This window comes from Lipophrys pholis (genome assembly GCF_963383615.2).
Source record: "Lipophrys pholis genome assembly, chromosome: 17".
NCBI classification, from domain to species: domain Eukaryota; kingdom Metazoa; phylum Chordata; class Actinopteri; order Blenniiformes; family Blenniidae; genus Lipophrys; species Lipophrys pholis.
Window position 1 is genome coordinate 14,249,196 of NC_137643.1, and position 23,975 is coordinate 14,273,170.

Below are 23,975 nucleotides of genomic sequence, written 5' to 3' on the forward strand. Positions count from 1 at the left end.
CCTTGACAAGAAAAACGAATCCACAAGAGGATGGACATTGGTGAGCACAAACCACTCACACATGTAGATTTGTGCTTGCTGAGATGTAAAATGCACCCACAAACACACAGACCTTCTCTATTTTTATTACACACATACACATTCCTTCATGCCTTCCCTGGCCCCTGCAATGAAGAGACCTCTTTAAGAGCTGTCAGTCAATGCTGGTCACCATGGAGGTGTCTTGAGCTCACAACAAAGACCCTTAAGAGTTTCTCACAAGGCAAAAGGAAGGCACACAGAGAAAAACAACAAAGAAAAAGGCAGAAACAGACAGCAAGAGATTTACAGGGAGACAGCATCAACACTCACAAGGCATGGAGATTGACTAAGTGAGCAAGTGAGATGCCACCCAGATGAAGATGGATTGAAAGGACGTGATGGACAAATGAGACAGACGCATATTGCAATAAAGAGACAGGGTGGGAGAACTGGACAAGAGTCGGCAATCAGAGAAGTGAGATAAAGAGGGGAAACAGATGTAACAAGTAAAGCATGTGAGCATATAAATAAAGCAGAAAAGCCTATCCCCTGTAATGCATACATACATGACCAACATATTAAGCCAACGCATAAATATAGGCACCACCCACACATAAAACAAACTTTTTGTGAGCCTTTTTTTATCCTGTACATTTTAGAGGTCAATTGTGGGTGATGGTGTTTTTTGCTGAAGTAGCAGAAAAAGCAAGAGAGAGTGTGGGACGGTGGGTCAAAGGGTGAGGGGTCAGTGGGTACAAAGGGAGCTGGGGTATTGGGCCTGTGGTGACAGGGTCAGATAAGGAGTGTGGGTCTCGAGCAGAGTGCCAGGCTGAAAGGCACCTGGGTGGGCTTACTGCGGGTTTAAAGGAAGACGGGTGGAGGTTCGGCTGGTGAGGGTGGAGATACCCACAGGAGGGTTTCTGAAAGTCAAACCAGTTAAAGCAATCCAACCATGTAATGAATTCTCAATGCGATGCTGCCATAAAGACTCATCCCTATGCCAAAAAATAACTACATTTACGTTGTTTATGAGAAAAGAAGAGAAGAGAAGAAAAGAAAAGAAGATGGGTAGAATAAACCGTTTAACTTGGGGGGGAAAACCTTTTGTACTATCTCTCGCTCCCTTGCATGCATGCATACATCTATGCACTTAAGTCCTTCCAACACAACCCTGTTCTGATTTAGACTCAGTTTAAAACACTTTTCAGCTCAGATTTGACTAAGAGGCACAACCGAGAGGCAGTCAAGCTGCTCCTTAAGACTTGGTGACACAATGATAGAAAGCAGCACAGAGCAGTGACAGGCTGAGTGAAAGGGGGGGAAAGAGGGTAGCAGGAGAGACAGTGAAGAAAAACAGAGGCCTTCAGTTGGAAAGCGAAAAATACCCACAGAGAGAGGAAGAAAAAGAGAGATGTGTATGAAAAGAGGGTAAGCCAAAGAGAGGCAGAGGAAGGGGAGTCCAAGAGGCAGGAGAAAGGGAGAAGCACAGTGTGGAGAAAGAAAAGAGGAGTGAGTTAAAAAAGATTACTTTCAGGTTCAGAGACACTCTTTCTGGCTGTTTACTGGCTGTCACTCAGTGCCTGACTCCTAGGGGGAGGGACGGCTGGCTCTCATTGGTGTCATTCACCTGTCAATCGGCCTGACAGGCGGACCATAGGGCCCCATGTTGTGGTGCGGAAACTGTCTGTCAGCCACGCAGCAGCTGCACATGACATCATCCAAGATCAGCTTTGGAACACACAAACTGTGCAAGTCTACATCTATGTTAAATTTGGAAATTTATACTATGAGAACAACATATTGCAAACACTTTTCGCTGCCTAGCAACACACACGTACATTCACTCCCCGTAGATTGTACTCATGGCCTTGCCAATCCTCTGGCTGTCCTCCCCTCCACTTTGCACCCCAAAAAGTCCTCGTTACTGGCAGGCAAACAACCCTGGGGCATCTGCACACTAGAATACACACAAATAAACACATCTATCTACGTATATGACAGCCGGACTTACAGCCAATAAGGAAAGACAGATTTTCTGACACATCTCCCTCTGCAATCGTGCAAACACATAAACACAGATGATGATCAGTATGTGAATAAACTCTGTCTCGTTTAACTTGGCACACACAACATGCACAGGACACACACATAGCTTGCACAGAGATGGCTTGGCAACAAGACAGCGCCCATCTGTTTAAAGCTAATTTAACATGGTCACTAAAACAAAGAAGACAAAGGCTTGTATCGTGAATAATGATGAAGTGACTGTCAACTGAAAAACACTGCTGGTTGTTGGGTGTATGATTTACTCTGTCCATCTCTGTTGCTTTTCACCACACAATGTAGGGTTTGGGGTACTTGTTAACCAATGAAGGGAGCCATCTTGTTTTTACTTGTTCTGTGCGGGAGGAATTAAGGTCTGATCAGGAAATATATACACATTTGATCATTTCTTTACTTTATATGGGTGAAGATAAGTATCAACACAACTACATACATTTTTGAGGCATACAGACTCAATCAGCTAAGCATTATTATGAATCAAAATTTCCTAAGAATATTAAAACAAGCCTCACTTTTAATTTGAAGCATTTTAAACATGAACATAAAAGTAGTTGCAATGGAAAGACTTACAGCTGCATCTGACAGTAAAGGCAGTATCTGTATTGTCAAACAAGCAAACAAACAAACAAACAAACAACAAGCTCGTCTGATTACTACCTGCTATTTTCAGCCTAACAATCCCTTAAACTAAAGCTGTGAGCAGCAGGATAAACCAAAAAGAAATGTGGTAAGTGAAATTGAAATGCATAATTTTGGTAAGAATTACAAAGGTTTTTTTCTAGTGATTACAGAGACTTCACAGATCCACTGTGTACAACATTTAAACACTACAGAAAAGGCTGTTTATCAAAAGTTTGATAGAGCGGAGCGATGGCTCACAGTTGGGAGGATGTTTTCTGAGCTGGATGGATGGATGGATGGATGGATGGATGGATGGATGGGTGGATGGATGGATGGATGGATATTTTATAGTTTCAAAGCCTCACGACCTGATTGTGGGGGAACGTAAATCCAGCTCCCTGAGAGAAAACCCTGAAAGAAAACAGCATGTCATCAGTCAGTAAACTGAGACTCCGGCACAGCGGGGCGGTGATCACAAGCACAGGAGTGAGTCCACTTCTTAACTGGACAAAGGGATAAGATAAGCGGCTGAAACCCTTGCCTGCAGATATTGCGTCACAAACCCTCTGATGTGACTTCCAAACATCACAAGATGGATTATAACGCGGATATCCAATCATTAAATGGCAGTTAGCTTTTAGTTTCAGTTTTGTACATATGGCCTTTTCACTTTAATTTGCCATGTAAAACTTGTACCCTTGAAATGATCGGGTGTTCAAATTTTGTCCGAGGAACATTTCAATGCATAAGAATGACCTGGGTGTATTAAATGATTGTTTCCAGAAGCTTCCTTCTGGGGTCACCACAGCAGATCATGATCAATGGGTTTGACTTGGCAAATGTTTTACACCATTCCTGACATAATTTTCTGTGGGATTTGAACCCTAACTCCCCACTCTCAAACATTCATACATTAGAAGAATCATGAAAGAGCCCATTTAACTACTGATTATATCAATGGTTTGAAACAGCGTCACTCAGTGTGTTTACTTGTATAGTCACGTGTCATGAAAATGCATATAAGCAACCTAAAAAACATTTTGTAATTATTTAAAATGTTATGTATTATATTATGTGGACAACGAGTTCTTGTTTCCACTGATTTAATCCATACAGCCCAATTTACAAATAGGATCCAATCTATTTGTTACTGGTCTTTCTTGGTACTTTGAGAACAGTTTACTGATATATTTTCACTTAAATAAGTAAGAGATTTAGAACACATTTTAGCATTTTTCCATCAAGACAATCATTCCACACTGGAAGCAAGACAACTGAATTTTCTACTTGCCGTGAGATCACTCATGTGTATTCAAACGGAGACTCACGCACAGACATGCCCAACACACACAGACACACTGGCTGGGGAATGGAAACCCCTGAACCATGTCACTGTGACAGCTATTATGACAGATGACTGTATCATCTTTGAGAGGAAATCCCTTTCTTTCCTTGCTTGCATCTCCTGAGTTCTGATTGCTCCTTGGCTTGTGCCTGGTTTTCTGTATTGGGGTCAAAAGGCAACATTTTCAGGGGTCGCGGAAAAACATGAAAGAAAAAAAAGGAGGAAGGAACAGTCATATAGGCTTACAGTATTTCAGTTTGTTCTGCACAGAGAAGAAAGAAAAACATGTGTTGTATGTTTTTAAAAGGCAACGTCAGGTACTATGATTAACTCTTGAAAGTGGATACTGGTGCTTATATATCCTTAGAGAAACTTTCATATACTACTCGTGCGTTACAGATAGATTATGCACTAATTCATGAAAAGTATAACCATTTTGTCTACATCGGAGGTTAGATCAGAATTTATTTTGCGAGCTTCATTGTGGAGACATTGAATTTTAAAGGGAAATTATACTAAATGTTTTATGTTTGTTTTAAAATAAAACTTTACAACAGTTCAAAATGTTATTTCTTTTCAATGCCAGTGATTGCAGGTGAATTTATGCACACTAATGATATATTTGGAATGGCTGTCTCTGTAGAACCTGACGGGCTGTTGAGTTTTCACCAATGGGCTGCAAGCATGCAGACATTCTTTGTAGAGAACAGACTGCTCTGCTGAATGTCCTCGCCTCTCTGTGATGTGTTGCCTGCTGACAGTTTTGTCCACTGGCAAAAGCAACCAGGGGGCTGTTCATACATCATGACAGTCCACAGATTCTTGGAGTGCCTTGCATGAATGCTCCGAGGGATCACAGTGGTTGCTCACAGTAACGTCTCAATTGGATCACGTAAGGTCGCTGCTCACAAACCGCTCGCTTTTTATGTGTTCTGTTACTGACGTTGCGTTACTCTGAAGGTAAATAAAATCATATCATAGACATCTATCTGCATGCAGACTAAATATATATGCAAAGCTGGATGACAATTTCCTACCATACACACACAAAAATGAGATTTTTTTCACTTTTTCTCCATCCTTCTCTCTTCTTTTCCTCATCTACTTTTCCTCCTTTGGCTCTGCAGCCTGAAGTGATGTTGTTTTTCCAGATGGCGAGCTAGTATATGGAGAACAGACAAAAGGTATACTTCATTGAAAATATGAATAAATGTCAGCATGCGGACATCATTACAGCTGCCTCGATCATTTAAATTCCCCCAAAATTGCACACAGGCCTGGACAAAAAAATAAATGTGTGTGTGCATGCGTGAAGGCTCAACATGTATGGCTCAGCTTTTGAAGAGAGCTCAGATGTGTAGATTTCAAACACATGCCTGCTTGTTTCCCAAAAAACTTCAACGGCAAATCATATCTTGCTCTAACCCAATTAGCTTTACATCTGGTTGCGAAGCTTCAAACCTGTGGCAACATGGAGATGCATAAAAGCACAGGACAAACTGAGACACACAGTCTCCTAGGCAGAAATGAATTGCAGGAGGGAGATATATGTTTTACATTCCTCCTCCACTCGCTGTTTCATTTCACCGAGATTGACGCAGGGGAGCTGGTCTTCACGTGGGGCTTGGTCTTTCCCTAAATCTGCCTCCAGTGGATCCTGAAAGTGCCCCTGTGCCAAATGAGCAGCGTAAAGCATGCCCCAAGGCATGGCCCAAAACGACACCCTAACAGCAAAGCTGTCAACCCATGAGCCAATGCACTAAAACATGAATGCAGCCGAACTGTTCGGTTTTATAGCCTACAACTCCCAGTCACAAGCCCTCTAATGCCCCGTTTAACAAGCTGAAAATCCTCCATTTATTCCCTCTCCATCTCCCTTTAGGAGCTCCTCCATTACCATTCACAAACAAAGCCGCGCTGAAATATGCTCCATATATGTGGCAGTGTAAATGTTGTTATGCATGGGTGAGGTGTTTAAATGTCTCTGTATGAACATACGCATGCTTGCGTTCATACCTCCAGAGTAAATAGGCAGTGATGAGTTTACAGAGGGAAAAAAATACTGTCGTTACATCTTTAATGGACACTAAGATGCGATGCCACTAATGCACATGATTGCGTTAGCAGTAACCCCCACCCCCACCCCCCTCCCGATGTGCATGCAGATACATAGCGTATTGCAACAGATGGACGAGGAATTGAAGGAGCAGAAGAAGAGCGACGTGAGGAGATAGAATTGTGAGGCTTTGAGGTCTGGGAGGGATGGGATGACAGTCTCTGCTCTCCCATCATAAACTCGACAGATTGGATGAAGTCTTCATCAGCGTTACACTCCAGCAGTCACAATCTTGTGAAACCAGCACCCAGACCCCAGCACAGAGCCCTGTTCCCTTCCCTCCAACAATGGTGTCACTCATACCGGCTGAAGAGACACAAGGAGAGCTCCATCATGGATATTAGCCATGGGGATCAGTCACTTTAAACAACAGAGGAGGGCTGTGCTTTTGTAGCCTATCGTGTAACAACTGCAGATAAAGATGTGTGGGGCTTTGTCTTTTATTTATTAGGAGTATTGCTCCTTCGAATTGGTTTGTGGGTACAATAATGTCGCAGCCCAAACACTCCTGCCTGCATTTGTAAAACATCCTTTTCTATTTTTATACCTCTCAGTCATCCCTGGGCGTATATGATATTTTTTCCTTCATTTTCATTATAGGTTTCACCGTTTTCTACGTAAGTGGAATGCATTCTTTCCACTTCATTTCATTTTACAACATAACCCACGGGGTTTTGTTTTATCATCTTGAAGTGAAGAAATTAAATCAATTTTGAATGCACGACACATAACAGCAGTGAAATCAACGTATAAGCAGATCTTAATAAATACAGGCCTGCACTATATTTTCCAGTGGTGTTTTGTTTGCTTGTTCATTTAGCTATTTTTCCACAATGTGGTATAAAGAATGGATGAATGCAAACAGCACCGTCTCGGTGGCCGAACAAACCAACACACTTTGAGTGAGGAGATTGGTCCGGGAGCCAAATAGTTTTTCCCTCATAACACCAACTGTTCTCTCCCAGTCAAGCATGGCGAATCTGGGGTGATCATCATTAATGTTCGCCTGTGAAATCCTGCCCACAATCTCTCCTCAAGTCCTGTTTAATTTGGATTATTTGCAATTTACAAAAAGGTTAGCTTACTCTATTATTCCAATGGATATTCTCACGGTTTGTAAGTAAAAAGAATGCAACCAGAGGTAAAGAATAATCAAATAAAAAAAAGAAAGTGATAGATGCCCCAAATGGGAGCTGTGAAAACTGAATTCCCAGAGGTATGTGTCTATTATAAATTCCTTTTAAGCAACAACAACCCAGAGCACACAGTGGATTAGCCACACTCGTCTCTACCAGTACACCTCCAAACTATTTTCTCTGACCATGTGTTTATTGGTTTGGGAGGACATGTTTATGTTTGACACCGTGACAAGACTCAAATCCTCAAGAGTGCTATGATGTGGACAGGAAACTCTGAATCTCTCCCCCTCACAAACATCATACGCATTTTCCCTCTCCTCACCCAGCTTTCTAAAATAACAGCTTTGACACGATCTGCGCCGTGTTGCCGGTAACTTGAGAGCCGCCTGCTAGAACACGGAGCTCTGAGGAATCCTGTGAAAGGGAGGCAGTCAGGGAGGCAGCCCATGCTGGAGCGTGAAGAAATCGATAGGATGGCCGGTACGTTGGAGCCCACACAGAAGCCACTGGGCCGGAGCTGCAGCTGAGACAGACCCAGGCTCTCCTGATAGGACAGATGGGCCTAAAGGCTGAGCGGGAGACTTTTGCCACGGCGAAGTGGAGCAGTTGAGCATTGAAGTGAACTTGGATTTATTTTTTAATCTCCAGTGCAAGTGATTAGGTATTGCACAAGCACACAAATGCTTTTTTTCCTTCTTAGGGTCAGAATTGCCGTCAGGCCTCCGTAAACATCTGTCAGCCATTGCCTCTCCATCCACCCCTCCTCTGCAGAACCTAGCAATTCAACCTGGCCTCTGACCTTCAGCCAAAGAGAGCACAACTGTGACTTTCTGTCAAAACAACTAGCAAAGACTTCAGTTATTTGACATCTATTTCAAAAGGGGGACACAGATTTAGCTGTGGGGCTGTATATGGATATATCAGCGTTATCATAACAGGAATACTTATGTGACTCATGATTCACAGTTCAAGAAACAGGTCCTATGGGAGTACAGCTGCACGTTAAATGATTACAGCAGATTGCAGCAAAGTGGAAACCCCTCAGGTTATTTAGTCTTTTCAAAGATTAGTGTACTTAAATACTTGAAAAGACGCCCAAAAATAGTCAACAGAAAAGTTCAATTTGTCTCAAATATGCCGGCAGCAATTACCAGTTAAAAGATATATTATTTGTTTTGCGAGCAAATGAATTCAAGCTGCAGAGTTTGATGCAAAAAATGAAATTACTCAATCAAACATGATTTTTGGACCTGATTTGTGTTTAGTTAACCAGACAGCCCAACTAATAACGATTGCCTGTGGTTTGGACAGTTAAAGTTCTGGTCTCCCCTCAGCCACTCCACCAAACCATCAGTGCTGATCTGTGGACACAGACCAGAGCCCTCATGAGCCCTGGCACGCCCACCTCTCACTGGGGCCTCAGGATTCCCCTCCGTCCCTCCCGCCTTCCAGCAGGCCTTACTCCCTCCCCACATCAATTATACCCTTTCCCCGTTGCGCGAGCCCCAAGCTCTATGACCCCAGAGGTTACAGAGTCAGGGGGGTCAGAGGCCATTCTCCCCACTGCTAACCCAGGCAGCTCTCAGAAGTTTCCGGCTCTGCTTCTGAAGCCCTGCGGCTACCCAGAGCGACACTCACACGACCCTCGGGCAGTCAGGGGAGACAGAGACATCCCCCACCCCCCTGAATTCAACTGAACAATGGTTTCTTCCAGTCAGTTCTGTCTAGCGGGCTAATTGTTTAGCCTTGAATTTTGAAATAATTATTGTTTTCACTCCCGTCATACATGAATTTGTCTCATATTTAATGTGATCAATTTCATGTGAGTTTTGACATTGCTTCCCTTTGTTATCTTAAAGAAGCAGCATCTAGCAGTTCTCCTCTCTTCTGCTCTTAGTATGCTGCAATGTCATTGCATGATTGCAATATGATTTAGTACAGTTTTTAACATTTTTTTCTCAAGATTGCACTGGTTAATAATAAGATGGACATGTTGTGTCAGTCTCGTGACAAAATATCCATTAATTCATGCAGCTCCCACAGCCTCATTCAGCACTGAATCACAGTTATCAAGTGTGAAGTAGATAATGCTCATACAAAAAACAGATGAGAGAAAAGAGAAGATGCAAAATTACATTAATCAAAATAGAAGAATATCAAATCACTGAAGCCAGTCATTGTGTTTCAATGACTACTTAGTTATATATTTTTTATCGTGTGAATAACGAGTAATTTAAAATACAGCAGATAAACAAAATTGTCATGGTGAGGTAACAAAGTATGAAAATCGTTAAAAATTATTTAAAACAAATTATATTTTTGAGATAAGAGTTTGAGTTGTTAGTACTGGATGAATGCATAGCTTTTTCAATATATTTTCAGAGGAGAGAATATAGCAGATTCAGTGCTGAATCACACAATGAATGCCCAACAATCAAAGAATGTGACGCAGTCAACCGGGTTAAACAGCAAGTCGATGACTCAGGTCACTTTGTTGACCACAGGGTTTGACGTGGAGCTGGGCCTCAATGAGCTGCACGGTATTTCTGTCATAGTTCTCAGACCTTACAGTATCAATACCAGACACATTATCTCTAATGGGAGTGTGAGGACGGAGGAAAGAAGAGACAGGGAAACAGAGAGAGAGAGAGAGAGAGAGAGAGAGAGAGAGAGAGAGAGAGAGAGAGAGAGAGAGAGAGAGAGAGGGGACGGGGGCTGTAGAAGGATGGTATCTCTATTGATTAACTGGAAAAGGACCTCCACTCCACCCTCTCCTGTCCAGACATATGGGGTAATAAGGACCACTCTCCTCTCTTCTCCCCTCACCCGTGCTAGAAAGCCTTTTAATCAGCCCCTAGGGGAATACATGGATATGATATGGGAGAAAAAGCAGAGGAAGAAAGAAAGAGAGAAAGGAGACAGGGTGAGAGGAGTCCATTAGTGAAGCAGACACAATAGCTACAGGAACACAGTCGACACAGGGAGGTTTCCTTCAACCACAGAAACAGACAAAGATGCATGATATGCACGAAAACACACACACACAAGCACACACGCACACACGCACACACACACACACACACACACACACACACACACACACACACTCACACACACACACACACACACACACACACACACACACACACACACACACACACACACACACACACACACACACACACACACACACACACACACACACACACACACACACACACATCCTGTACACTTGCACAAGCATGATTTGCCAAAAAAACATACATTTTAACCTCAAGCCTCATGTAAACATCTTGGCCAAACTACATATGACGGTATGCACATACACTGCGTGTTTGTGCAGTACATATGTGAGGCCATATCACATCACAGAGGCTGTTTTTGAGCTCCGCCAGGCCCATTTTCCTCTGTTTACATAGACTTTCTGTTTTCTTTTCCAATGAGAAGGATGCTAATCTTAGCAGGCCAGACTAACTTTATCAAAGCGCCCATCTCAGACTCTGACATCAAATCCACAACTGCCGTCTCATGCTAGTTTTTTTCTTCTTTCTTATTTTTTTTAAACTGTGAGTTCCTTTACCATGTTCTTCCACCTCAGCTTGCTGCACTCTAGGGAATGAAAAAAAAAGGTGGCGAGATGATCCAAATTCTTTGTGAAAATTTTGGGTTTTATTTTAAAACTGAAATTAAGTTTGTGTGTTTCTACTAATGTTTTTACTCCGTTGAACCACAAAGAAGCCCCACATGCATCTTCAACATTTAAAATAGTAGTTGTGAGATGTTTGTGAGCTACAAGACAGGTACTATGGTGCGCAAAAGCTGGACAGCAGCGCCCTCTTGTGATCAGCAATGCTTTACTTTTGACTTTTGATTTTATTGATTTAATCATAATTAAATATCACAGAATAAAAATGCCCATAAAAGCCGGGAATTGTCGGCTTAGTGCTGTAAAAAGCACAAGCTGTCAAATATTAAAGTGAGTTGAAGATTGCTGCTATTGGGCGAAAAAACACAGCTGACTGGAATTTTTCTACAGACCAGTGGGACGCATTAAATACAAAGTCTGCTCCCTTCATTAGCACTAAAACAAACCTGCACGGTGCAGGGGAAAGAAATAAATATCTGCAGAGAGCTATGCATTTTTCATTATTACGGTACAACTTCATTTGCAGGGAAAGGGTCTGAAGTAAAATTGCATCCATATGCCCCCGCTGCGGGGCGCCACAGAGTCTGCCACAGCTTCTGCCATCGTTTTATGGCGGCTTCTGCTCTGTGATTGGCTGGTGAACACTGCCGGGGAGCCGGAGCTGGGAGCCAATAGGAAACAAGGATACTGAATCCTTCTTTTCATTGGCTGAATTGACATGTCAATCAAGCAGGGACGGGGTCTGGAGGCAGGGAGCCGCCAGTCTGTTGTTTTGCTCTATGGAGAGAGGAGCTCCGCAGCTCAGCCTCACACACACTCACACACCCACACACACTGTTGCTGCTTACACACACAGGACCCTTCTATTCCATTCAATGCCATGTAGATGTTTCGTAAATAAATGGAAACATATCTATAAATATAGGCAAAATCCACACATCAATTAATAATTTTTCACAGCATTTTTAAAAATGTCTGATTAATTTATTACAATTATGCTTTAAGTCTTTCCTTATTAGAAAAATACACATATATAACAAAATATATAAACACAATTATTACCGTTAAATTTAAATATTTATTCATACATATTTTCAATCAGTTTTTCAAGGTGGAGATTGTTTTCCCTCTTCTCACAATAATGAGGATGGAATGGTTTTCTATTGCAATTTAATTTGCGACTTTTTCAAATCTGTCTTATCCACGTATATTCTTTTAATAGATTTTTTTTTTAAAATTAGGCGTTTGTTGATAATTAGGGTAAAAAAAAAATTCTCAAACATGAAAGGCTACATACACACAAGTAAATGGCAAATATATGTCTAGTTTGGCAATTACAGATTTATTGTAAGCTGATATGTTTGTTAACAGTAAACTATGTAAATCTTGTATATATGTTATTTCAATTGTTTTTGGAAAAGGATATGTGGTTTCAAATGGAGCTAAAATAAAAGTCGATTCATTAAAATAAGACTTCTTTTTTTTTTCGATCGACCTTATACCCATCATAAGAGATACAACCCACTGTCCGTGTATGCAAGATACTTTCACACACTGATAAATCCAGATAAAACAGAAAAAACAAGAACAAAACATTCTCATGATAATCAGCCCGAGTTCAGTCAGACTTTCCCGTGAGGCTTTGCGGGGAACTAACATGTGCGCATGCGCGCGGGTTTTCTACACCTCATGTATTATTCCGCCAATCGGCTTCGTCCTCGGAGGACTATATGGGCTGATTTAAGAGCTCTCCTCCAATAAATCTGTCAGAACTTCACAAAGTTGATTTAAATGTGTTTCACATCGTTATGAAAATACTTGTGGATTAATCAAGTGACTGCGCGCTGGCGTCAGATCAATTGGAGTAGATTACTCTTCACAGCTTCTTTAAAGAGACGTGATTTGGAGCGTTTAGATTCTGGATTTGTCGGGCCACCGAGTCGATCTGTGAAACTTGCATGAGGCGGACCGCAAATGTCACTTGTTATTTTCGGGGGACTTTTTATTTATTTATACATGCATTGCAGGAGCTGCATGCAGGCTCAGCACAGGACAATGTTACGCAACATTTCATCCGGATGGACGATACAGTTGAACTGTGCTCAGTGTGAATGTTGTAATATTGTATTAAGTCTGCAACAACGGTGCAGCTGCATCCTAAACTGTACTGTTGACAAGTATTAGACGGACCCTGTTGGACTTCTCTGCTTTTGTGCCTGAGCAGCTGGAGTGTGTGATTCTGAGAGAGCCAGGTTGAGAGAAACTGTGTTTTTAAACTTGTGTCACTTTTATTGTTATTGCTATTTTAGGCTATTTTAAGTCTGTGCAGAATAGGCTGATACCAAACGCTTACAGGTATTTATTTGTTTGCACTGAAAAGTTCCAATAAATATGATAAATGTGCAGTGACTAAGGTTAATCCAGCGTACCATTGCTTTCCAAAAAGATATATATATATATATATATATATATATATATATATATATATATATATATATATATATATATGTATATCAATGTCTTCGTCTTCTTCAAAAAATTCAGAAACAGAAAATAGTATATGAAAGTTGGTAGGCTATTTTTGTTGTTGATTGCCTGCTCAAAAGTCACAACCAAATTCATATGTTTTACATTCTATTTGGCTATTTTATAAGTTCTTCTCACTAAAGTGGATTCGTACTGACAACAAATGCCAAAAATCAAGAATCAAAGTTTTTGTTTCAGCGATGATTGTGCTGTATTCACTTTTGGTAGTGGAAAAACAGACTAACACGTTCCTATGTAATACCACAAAAAGACAGCAGGAGTCGTAAATGAGCCACATCCCACACGCTCCTGTGACTACCTGTGACATCTTACGTCAATATTTACATCCTTATAAACCCACAGAAATGGTCTGAATTATGTTTGAACTGTGAGCTTTTATTCTGTACTGCTTTTTGTAGGAGTCATAAAAAATACTGTAACAACTGAAATAACTGTCCTTAAATTGGCTTTTACCTTTGACCAGATATACAGCCTGGATGTCTGAGGGTGTAAAGCAACAATACACTTTTTTTTCCCTCTGTTGCTTCAATGAGAAAATTAAAACAATATGCAAATGTTATCATGTTGTTTTGAGCACTATGTTTTCATTGAAGATTAAAAAAATGGGACATTAAGCAAGATCAGAATAATGGCAACATCACAAAACAGTGTCAGTCTAAATTGGCATGTCTACAAGAAACTTTATTTCAACTCAGTATGTCTTGTGTTAAATTGGTATGAAGTGTAAAGGAGTATCAACAACAGGTGGAAAGACGACTCAAGAAGTTTACAAAGCACATTTCTCTGACAAATACGGTACAATGATATCAAAATCAAAATATTAAATGTTTTTTATGTAAACAAATGTAGATATAAAAGAAGGATTTTCCATTCGAAAATAAACTAATTATTTACAAAAATTTTGATAAAAGTGGTTGAATATTTTAGGTGTTTTAGTTCAGATGTTGAAAATTTTACTAAAATATGAATAAGGCTACACAACTTAACTGTAATACTGAAATACTGTACATAAACACAAGCACAAGTACCATCCCTTATTATTCCACTGTTCACAATTACATTCTCAGCATTTCGACAATGATGCATATCGTAAATTAGATCATTTGAAACTTTAGTTAAAAGTAAAGATGTTTTACCACACATATCTATAAAACTGTAAAACTGTTATCAGAGCAGCTTGAGTTTATATAACCAGTTGAATAATTGTGTAATCTCCTTGCTTTTCCTCAGTGACTATAAATAGACTATGACCCCCCCCTTGTCTGAGATGTCCAGTGAAGTATTAAGTAGGTTACAGGATATGATTATACTGCAGGCATTCGTTTTTGGTGGAGAATTAAGAGATTATAGTTGAACAAGTTCAAAGTGTAATTCAGTTATTTACCAGTAGGCCACAGGGGAGATATATACAGGTCAGTAGCACAAACGTCAGGGGGGAGCAGTTCAGCCATGCCTGTGCATAAATCAGTTCGTCGTCAATCGGCCGGAAGCGGTAACACATCGACGTTTAAACAAACTACAATCAGTATTTTTAATACAAAGTGATGTAATTTGAAGTTGTAAAGTTATGCCATAGTTTACTGAGTAAATAAAGTGGAGTTACCATGGGGTAGCGGCAGGAGGGCGTTAACAACCGTCCCAAACTATGATAGGCCAGAATTATATCAGACATCTACATTGTCCAATCAGATTGCGCGGTGCTGAGCGCTCTGATCCAATCACCGCGCGTCATGCAAATTCTGAACGAAGTTCCCCCGGTGTAGTGGTACTCTCTCCGGTGACAGCACTTAGCTCTTTATCTGTCATTTTAAGTGTGTTTTCGAGCGTCAGAGAGATCTCCACTGCGTCGTGTTGCCGGGGAACCTTTTGCGCCACGTCGAAGAGCAGATTAATATGTTTTGGTCCAGAGCTTTCCGTTAACCGGCAACTTTAGGCCATTAGCTAGCAGCTAGCATCTCGCCGGTACGGACGGAGCAGCTCTTTGTCTGACAGGGGAAGGCGTGCTCTTTTGTTAGGCTTTTCCCTTTGTCCAGTCCGGGAAAGAGGAACTGTCGGCTCGGGTTTTCACGATCGTCTGTACTTTTCAGAGTACTTGGAAAATGCAAAACGCGAAAAAATACTTCACAGAAGGCCTGATTCAGTTGACGATCCTACTCAGTTTGATTGGAGTTCGCGTGGACATCGACGGCTACTTGAGCGGCTACTACACGCCTCTGACAGAGATTAATCTGGGTTCGAGCTCAGCCTACATCCAGACACCCTTCCACAGTTTAAGAGACAACCTCGACGGGTACAGCGTGCACCCGAAATGTCCCGAGCTCGACTATTTCTTCGCGAGTCGGCGGCTGTTGGACGAGGTGAGGACCCTCGGCTCCCCGCGGTTCCCCACGCAGCTCGACGCGTGGCTCGTGCACCAGGTGTCCGCCGCTGAGAAGGCTGACTGTGGGCCTTCGACCAGCAACTCCACCAGCACCGAGAGTCCCGGAGAGGATGCTAGCGGACATGTGTCTGACAGCGGCCAGGAGGCGTTCCAGACAAGCCCCGAGCCGGGACAGGAGCCTGGTAGCACTGGAGCCTGCGTGTTGGTTAAACAGGCAAGTGTGCGTGTGGATAATGTAACACCAAGCAAAGCTCACTCTCCCACAAAGTTACTCGTGATTTATCATTAAGACTGGCCGCTCTCTTCAACTGCTTGAAAATCTGAGCTGATTGAGTAAGAACTTCCGCAAAGGCTTGCTAATGCTATCACGAGCTAACGAGGACCAACAACATGTTATGCAAAGATGGTTGCCTCTTCAGAGAGCTGTTCATTCGAACACACCTTCCTGCTCTTGAGAATCACGATAACATAAAGTGATCATTCCATGGCAAACACACGACATGTGCTTTCATTTTCATTTTGAAACTCTTGCCTGTCCAGGGTCCACATTTCGATCCAGTCAATCCAGTCCTCTGAACATTACTGTAACAAACTCCCAAATAACTTGGCTGCTTCACCAAACGGGTTATTTAGTTTGAGTCTGTCAAATATAGTTGGTATTCAGCTGTCTGTATGTCTGCTGCACCTGTCACCTCTAAGTGGACACATTATCCTGTCACTTTGTAGTAATAAACACACTAAACGATACTCTGACAAGTAAAACTATTTGTATGGGTTCACTTTGAAATTGTGTCTTTGATTATCAGGCTTGTCACTGACAGAAATATACCTATGCCTAAATCATACAGCAGTCAGGCTGTACAGATGTAATGACAGTTAATACTGAACTTTTTTCGAGTAATCCAGTCTTTCTAACCTGGTGTAGAAACAGCTGCCTAGTGGATGTTCTGTCCGGAGGGCAGTTGATCCATTGTGTAACCGTACCCCCTTTCTTCAGACTTAACCGCCAGCTGTGGGCCTTGAGAAGTAGAGAAACAAGGCCTGTATCCACACCCTGTTTGCTTACACAAAAGCGCTGGTCCACATTTGAGCACTTTCCCTCCTGTGGCTCTTGTTCACATGTAAAATATGATTTTGGCCCATCTTTTATTATTTTCCTGTCTCACTTTGGTTTGTTTGATCTGTTCCAACTGTTTTTAGGGATCTGAAGTTGTTTTGTTGCAGGACACGGTTTCCAAGGAGATAAACTGTAGCTGTGATATTTAAAACTCAAGATCAGGTATTCTATACATTTTGTAGGCTGGTTTAATGTAGGAAGATACCCCAGCCGTGTTGGACATGCTCAGACACGGCTTTGGCAGAACAAGACAAGTTTGTCATTTTGTGCCTCGAGCATTAACCTAATAAACTGATGCTACAGCAAATTTCACTTTGGAACAGAAGGGGAATCCGCCCCATTTTGTCATTCGGACATGGAGAACCCACATTATTGTAGCTGTGTCACAGCAGCTTTTAAGGTAGTGAGCCAAACTGTTTCAATAACCCATTGTTTTAACCAGCTTGTCTCTGTCACATTGTAAGAATTGTATATTAATCATATATGATGTTTGATTAACGGCAATAGCTTGGTTAGGATGAATGAACCAGCAATGGCATCGTCTTTGGAGACTTTTAGTTGGTTGATGATCTATTGTATTTACTTTTTCCCTCTTCTGTTTCCTATGCTCTCCTCTCCCTGATTCCATTTTCCTTCCAGGAGGACAATGTTAAAGTCAAAGAAGAAGAGGAGGATCCTGCTCCACTCACTCAGCTTGCTCACAGTTCCACACTGGAACAAGAGGTATACCCTGTGCACCAGTAGATGAAACATTTATGTTGAATAGCCGCTGTAGTGAGTCTTTTTTTAACAGTATACTTCCATGTTCCTCAATTTGCTGCAATTCCTGCAGACATTTCAATTATATCAATTATATAATTGGTGTTTTATTCTTTAACTACATAAATGATAAGTCATTGAACATAATTACCGCAAGTCAGAAGTTCTTCTTTATAACAACTTATAGAGACAGTATTGATGACTCTAATATATATATATATATATATATATATATATACTTTGAATCTTGATGTTGTTCTTCATCATATTTCAGAATGAACACAAACTATGTCAGATCATATCCTTAAATTTGTGTCTCTCGTTGCCATAAAGTGTTACCACTCACTACATGAACGTATGTTGTTTAGTTGCTGTACTCTCTGGTCTAAAGCAGGTAATAGAGTAAGGTCATGTTATACCAAGCTGCTTTTACCTCATACATTCACTAAAAATATAACTTAAAGGATCACAATTCCTTTTTTCAGATTTGAAGAGGAGAAGAGTGTGTTGAAAAAGCTGTTTGGTTGTGTGCTTTTGCCTGACTTAAGCGTGTAGCTGTACTAATGTACAGAGTAGCCAGTGACAAAGTTAAAATAAGACAAATGTTACAGGGTTGCACATTATAAACCAAGTCCTTTGTTTTGCTTTTCAACATCTGATTACGGTAAGGAGAGTTGGTCTTGAAGCAAGCCATAACTTTAGCCCTGGATAAGTGAATCAAATCTCTCCTAAACAAGTCAAATGTGTGTGCTGTGGCATAAATAGCTTATTATTTCCTTTCAGCCAGGGTTTCTTAACAGTCTAGGCAATAACTCAACAAAGGTGGGTGTATTTTATAACAAAACCTTAGTGCTCTTGTCAATTTATACATTTTTTTCTTCCCTTTTCCATTTCAGAGTTTGCTTGAAGGCATCACTGCACTGTCCAACCCAGCACAGCACGTCCCTCTCGCCATTGATATTGACCCTCATTGGAACAATTTACTGTCTGTCACAGACCTTGAAGTAAGTCGCCTGCTCCTTTCTGTTATATTAGTCCCATATAGCCACTAAAAAGAAATACAGATGTGTGACAGATAATAGAACTTATAGTTTTACTGTTACTAATCTGCTTATAGCAGCAAAAATACAAACTGCAGGCAGACTGGCTGGACCGTGCATGAAATGCTTTTGTTTCTTTGGACAATTTGCTTTTGAAATTTGAGTTTTTAACTTAAAAATGAGAACTTTTCTGCAATTCAGATATCCGTCATTTAAAAAATAAAAAAAAAGAAGGAAAAACAAAACATATATATAAATATATTTTTTTTTTAAATTTTCTCCAGTCACACACAGGAAGAAACATTAGGTGTTTTATAATATGAAGTATGCCTAACAAAAACGTTCAAACATACTAAAACACCAGTTTTTCTAAACTTGTAGTTATACAAAGAAATCGGCAGTTCACCGACTGCGTTCAAATGACTACAACTGTATCTTTTCAGTTTCTCTTCATAACAAGCCTGTACGGGTTGTATCCTTGAAGACTCAGAGGGAACCCGGGCCTTGTCGGCTGGCTGTTGTAGCTGTACTTTGCTTTTAATCTGCTGTTCACATTTTGTGTGCCAAACCCCTGGGGGGGGGGATCTGAACTGATAACAGATCAACTGACAGTTACACAACTGAACAGTATATAGAGCATACATAGTTTTGGCTTGCGACGTGTATCGACATATTGTGCTTGAGAATTTTAAGCGAAAAGTGCAAGAAAGCCTAAGTGTATGTCTTCTGTGCAGGACCTGGACTCTCTTGTCACTGAGCGGCTGTCAGACCTCGACACTGACATTACCAGCGCCATCAGTCAGGATGTCAGCTTGCACGATGCCACAGTAAACGGCTCCCGTGCTTTTGGCATTTTGCCGGGAAGAACCGAGTTAAGGATGGCCCCCCGACAAGACCGAACCCTCCTGCGCCTGGAATCCACAGGCTCTTCACACTCGGACGCCTCACCAGGGATGGCCGTGGGTCTCGCTGCACTCCCATTTGCATCCGTATGCAATTTAACTGGAAACGTGTCATCACACAGCTCACTGGGTGGCTGTCTGGATGAAGCCGTGTTTGACCAGATCAATCAGTTAGGTCTGGAAAGCTTGGACAGCATTGACAACCAGCTGATGGACTCTCTGGACAGCATAGACCCTCGGGTGCTGGAGGACCTGGATTCGGACTCTGGTCTCTCCTTGGAGAGCAGCTCCGGAGGTCCAGTCTCTCCAGGTCTGTTCACGTCTTATTGCTTATTCTGTGAAGCCATGAAGCAGTTTGTTATACGCTAACAAGTGCTTGACTTTTCACTCCCCCAGGCTCGTCTGAGGTGTCGTCGTCATCCAGTTCATACTGCGAGGATGAATGTGGAGCTACTGGCTATAGCAGCGAGGTGGAGTCGGTTCCTTCAAAGGGCATCATAGACTACACCACCACCTGGTCTCCTGTTGATCTGAGTGAGAGTGTGTGGCACGACCACAGCTACTCCTCCCCTCCTGCTTTCTTCACCCAGCCGTCGGTCACCCTGTCCCACAAAAGCATCAAAGAGGAGCCTCTTAGCGATGACGACGGGGCACAGTTGGAGGATCGGGACATGAGTCGCGATGAGATGCGCGCCCGCGCCATGTGCATCCCATTTTCAGTCCTGCAGATCGTCAACATGCCCGTGGAAGAGTTCCTGGAGGTCCTCGACGGCCACGGCTTCTCGCCCGAGCAGGTGACTCTCCTGCGGGACATCCGCAGGCGCGGGAAGAACAAATTGGCGGCGCAGAACTGCCGCAAGCGCAAACTAGACGCCATCACCGGTCTCCAAGAGGAGGTGGAGCGGCTCCAAGTTCAGAGGGACAAACTGCTGAGGGAGAAACAGCTCACAGCAAAGACAATGGGCGCTGTGGGCCAACAGATAAAGCAGCTGACCAGAGACGTGCTGGCCCGGCTGAGGGATAATTCAGGGCAGCCCCTGAACCCGGAGAGGTTCACCCTGCAGTGCGGGGCGAATGGGAGGGTTGTCATTCAGCCCATAAGGAGGCCTGCCGTCTCCACATCAACTGGCAACAAAACTGACAAGAGGAAGAAGGAAAAAAAGCAATGATGCACTATTTCCAACTGAGACTTGAGCTTTTAGGTTTTTTGGATCTTACTGGACTTATTTGCCAGACTTCGGTTTTGGGACCTCCTCATTTGTACACGTGTGTTTGTGTGTGTTTGTGTGTGTGTGTGTGTGTGTGTGTGTGTGTGTGTGTGTGTGTGTGTGTGTGTGTGTGTGTGTGTGTGTGTGTGTGTGTGTGTGTGTGTGTGTGTGTGTGTGTGTGTGTGTGTGTGTGTGTGTGTGTGTGTGTGTGTGTGTGTGTGTGTGTGTGTGTGTGTGTGTGTGTGTGTGTGTGTGTGTGTGTGTGTGTGTGTGGTTTCACCACTGTTTGAGAGAACTAAATTGGGAAGAGCTGCAAAAAGAAAACACACTCAACATTAAAAATTTAATAATAATAAAATAATTCTTTGTAAATATGCTCTCCCATGGGAAAAAATGTAGCTTACACACTGGACTTTCTTTGCTTATTAAAAACAGACAAAGCAGATAAGGTGGTTTAAGGGGGCAGCTGCTGACAATGCTATCAGTCTCTTTGTGCCTGTTAACATTGAAGTCTTATCATTTTTTTACAGACAAGCAGAGGTTGTCTCAGAGTCAACGTGGGCAGCATTGTGACAGTTACAGCAGTGTAAGAGGGGGTCTGTTTGTTTTTTTTGTGTAATCTTTCCTCTTAGTGTATGCCTACACCGTATCAGGGGGAAGTTAAAGATTGTATTTATTAAAATGTTCTTTGGTCTCTGAAGAGCATGTATGCATATGGAGACTGTTCAATAACAGTATCTTTATTCAAAATTGTAATTTTATTTTCCAAGTCAAAAAGAAAAAATATTGAGAAACTCAAGTTTACACATTTGTTTTGGACATTTAAGGGCATGTACTGTTGGTAAAAATAAAAAAAAAATTAATGTCTTCATGACAAACCATACCAATGATTAAAGTGACAAAGCCTTAATTTGCATTCAAAAAGTGTTTTGCATGTACATGATTCATAGATGCACATCATCATTACAATTCTTTTCAGGGGTTTACATAATTTAAGGATTGAGTGAATAATTTGAAGCACAATTCGATTCAGCCCCTTTTATTTTTAGAGTTTTGGCATGACTCTACTCTACCTCACACCTTCGTTTCTCTTCATTTTCAGCTAAAGAAAAATCCATCTATGGGAGAACCTAAGTGCACTCGTTAATTACAAAACGTTGCATTATTAATGTGACCCTGACTATACATGAATTATCCAATCTCTTAAAAAATACAATCACCAACTCTATTTAAAAGGTTTGAATGTTGAAGCTTTTTTTTTTTTTTATTCATATTTGAGATTATCTGAGAGTTCAGTATTATTTAGAAGTTGACATCCTGTTCATGGGGATACTGCTTTATGTGGTCAGCTGAGCTGAGTGATTGAGATATGAGGTAGTTAATAGCGTGACTTGGATTTATTTTTTTTTTCTTTTCAATTTGTCTCGGCAAAGAGTTTACTCTGTGTAAATTTCAGTTTCATAAATGCTTTTCATTGTTGCTGGCTGAAGGCAGACGTTTTTTGATCGCATGGTTATTGTTGAAAGGCTGGTTTTGCCGAGAGTGTGAGTTGTTCTTTCTGAATTAAAAAAAACAAAACAAAACCTAAACCTGTCTCACCGCTGTTTGAACTACCTCAACTGGCACTCAAGAACCTGCGATTTAAATTTTGTGTAAAACGGCATGAGAAGAACATCTCGTTAAGACCTGAACATTTGAAAATATTTAGACTTTAGATTTGAGGGAACTGGCTCGTGTCACTGAGATATTTTCCTTCATGAGCTGCTAATGGTTTAGATTTCTGGCAGATCCTTTAATGCAGTGCACCACTCATATACATTCACATGTCAGTTTTAACCCATTAAAGTTCATTAAGGTTAAGTAGCTTCCTTTAGGCTCTTTCTCTCTGTGTGGAACTAGGAAGTTTGATCTTTTTGCTTATGGGCAGAAATATTTCTTGCCCTTCAAACTTTCGGGGTCACAGGGATACAGTTGGTGCAGTGTAGACTTTTTACATGGAATGAAATATAAAAAGGACCTTATGTAACAAGTGCCTATTGATAGACTGTTTTGTAAAGAGTGCAATTTAAAACTTTGGGAATATGTCAGTGTTTCTCTTAAGGCGGTAACACTATTTGGTTCTTTCCTTGTATTTATAATCATTTCCTTGACTTTGCTTAAATGAAAGGTGCATGTGAGTTTGATAAGAAAAGGAGGAGACCAGGATTTGAAACTATTTGCTCCTCTGAGTCATGAAGAAAAGTGAACCTGTAGGCCACGACACCCTTCTCTGTAAACATTTATCAAGCAGAGGCTTGGCAGACTTGTACACACTTCAGTTGACTATGTTTGTCTGGTGGAGCCGTACGGTGGTACAGTGGTTAGTGCTGTTGCCTCACAGCAAGAAAGTCTGGGTTTAAATACTGACTGGGCCTTTCTGTGTGCAGTTTGCATGTTCTCCCTTTGTGTGTATGGGGGTTATTTTGGGTACTCCAGTTTCCTCCCACGGTCTAAAAACTTGCATGTGAGCTCGGGTGACTCCTGCCCTCAACTATAGCTGGGATTTGCTCCAGCGGCCTTCTACTCCTGTGCTGGACCACTCCTGTTTTCTATATACACAAATGACTTGCCACTAATCTTACAAAAGACAAAAATAGCAACGCTGACAACTCAGCAATTTATTCATCACAAAGTACGGTTCAAGAACTTCAGATTGTTTTAATGGAAGAATTAAAATCAGTATTTGAGTGGGTCACAAATAATAAGCTAATTCTAGATGTTGGTAAGACAAAAAGTATTGCTTTTGGAAGAAAACACATGCTGTGGAATGAACCCAAATTGAGTCTTGTTGTTGAAGACATCAGTGTTGAGAAAGATGCGAGATATCAGACTTCTTGTTGTTGAAGTTGACAATGAACTATTTTGGTCTAAACATATTAGTATAGTGGCGCCAAGGACTTCGGTGCCCACTCAGATCTAATGTAAACTGGATGCATAATACATTGTCCTTGCTTAAGGTGAAAGAGAGGTTTACAGCTTCTTTAACATATTTGAGTAGAAATATCATTACAACTGATCTGCCAAATGTACA

General features: G+C 41.5%; 1 protein-coding gene across 1 annotated transcript; it reads left to right on the forward strand.

Annotated features, from left to right (window-relative positions):
* The first annotated feature begins 15,233 nt into the window (after nucleotides 1-15,233).
* On the forward strand, nucleotides 15,234-22,464 carry nfe2l3 (nfe2 like bZIP transcription factor 3). The gene is made up of 5 exons (XM_080484199.1): nucleotides 15,234-16,093; nucleotides 17,636-17,719; nucleotides 18,652-18,759; nucleotides 19,530-20,007; nucleotides 20,094-22,464. Exons 1-5 carry the CDS (start codon nucleotides 15,599-15,601, stop codon nucleotides 20,864-20,866), a joined length of 1,938 nt encoding a protein of 645 aa, XP_080340325.1. The 5' UTR covers nucleotides 15,234-15,598; the 3' UTR covers nucleotides 20,867-22,464.
* Nucleotides 22,465-23,975: the final 1,511 nt, after the last annotated feature.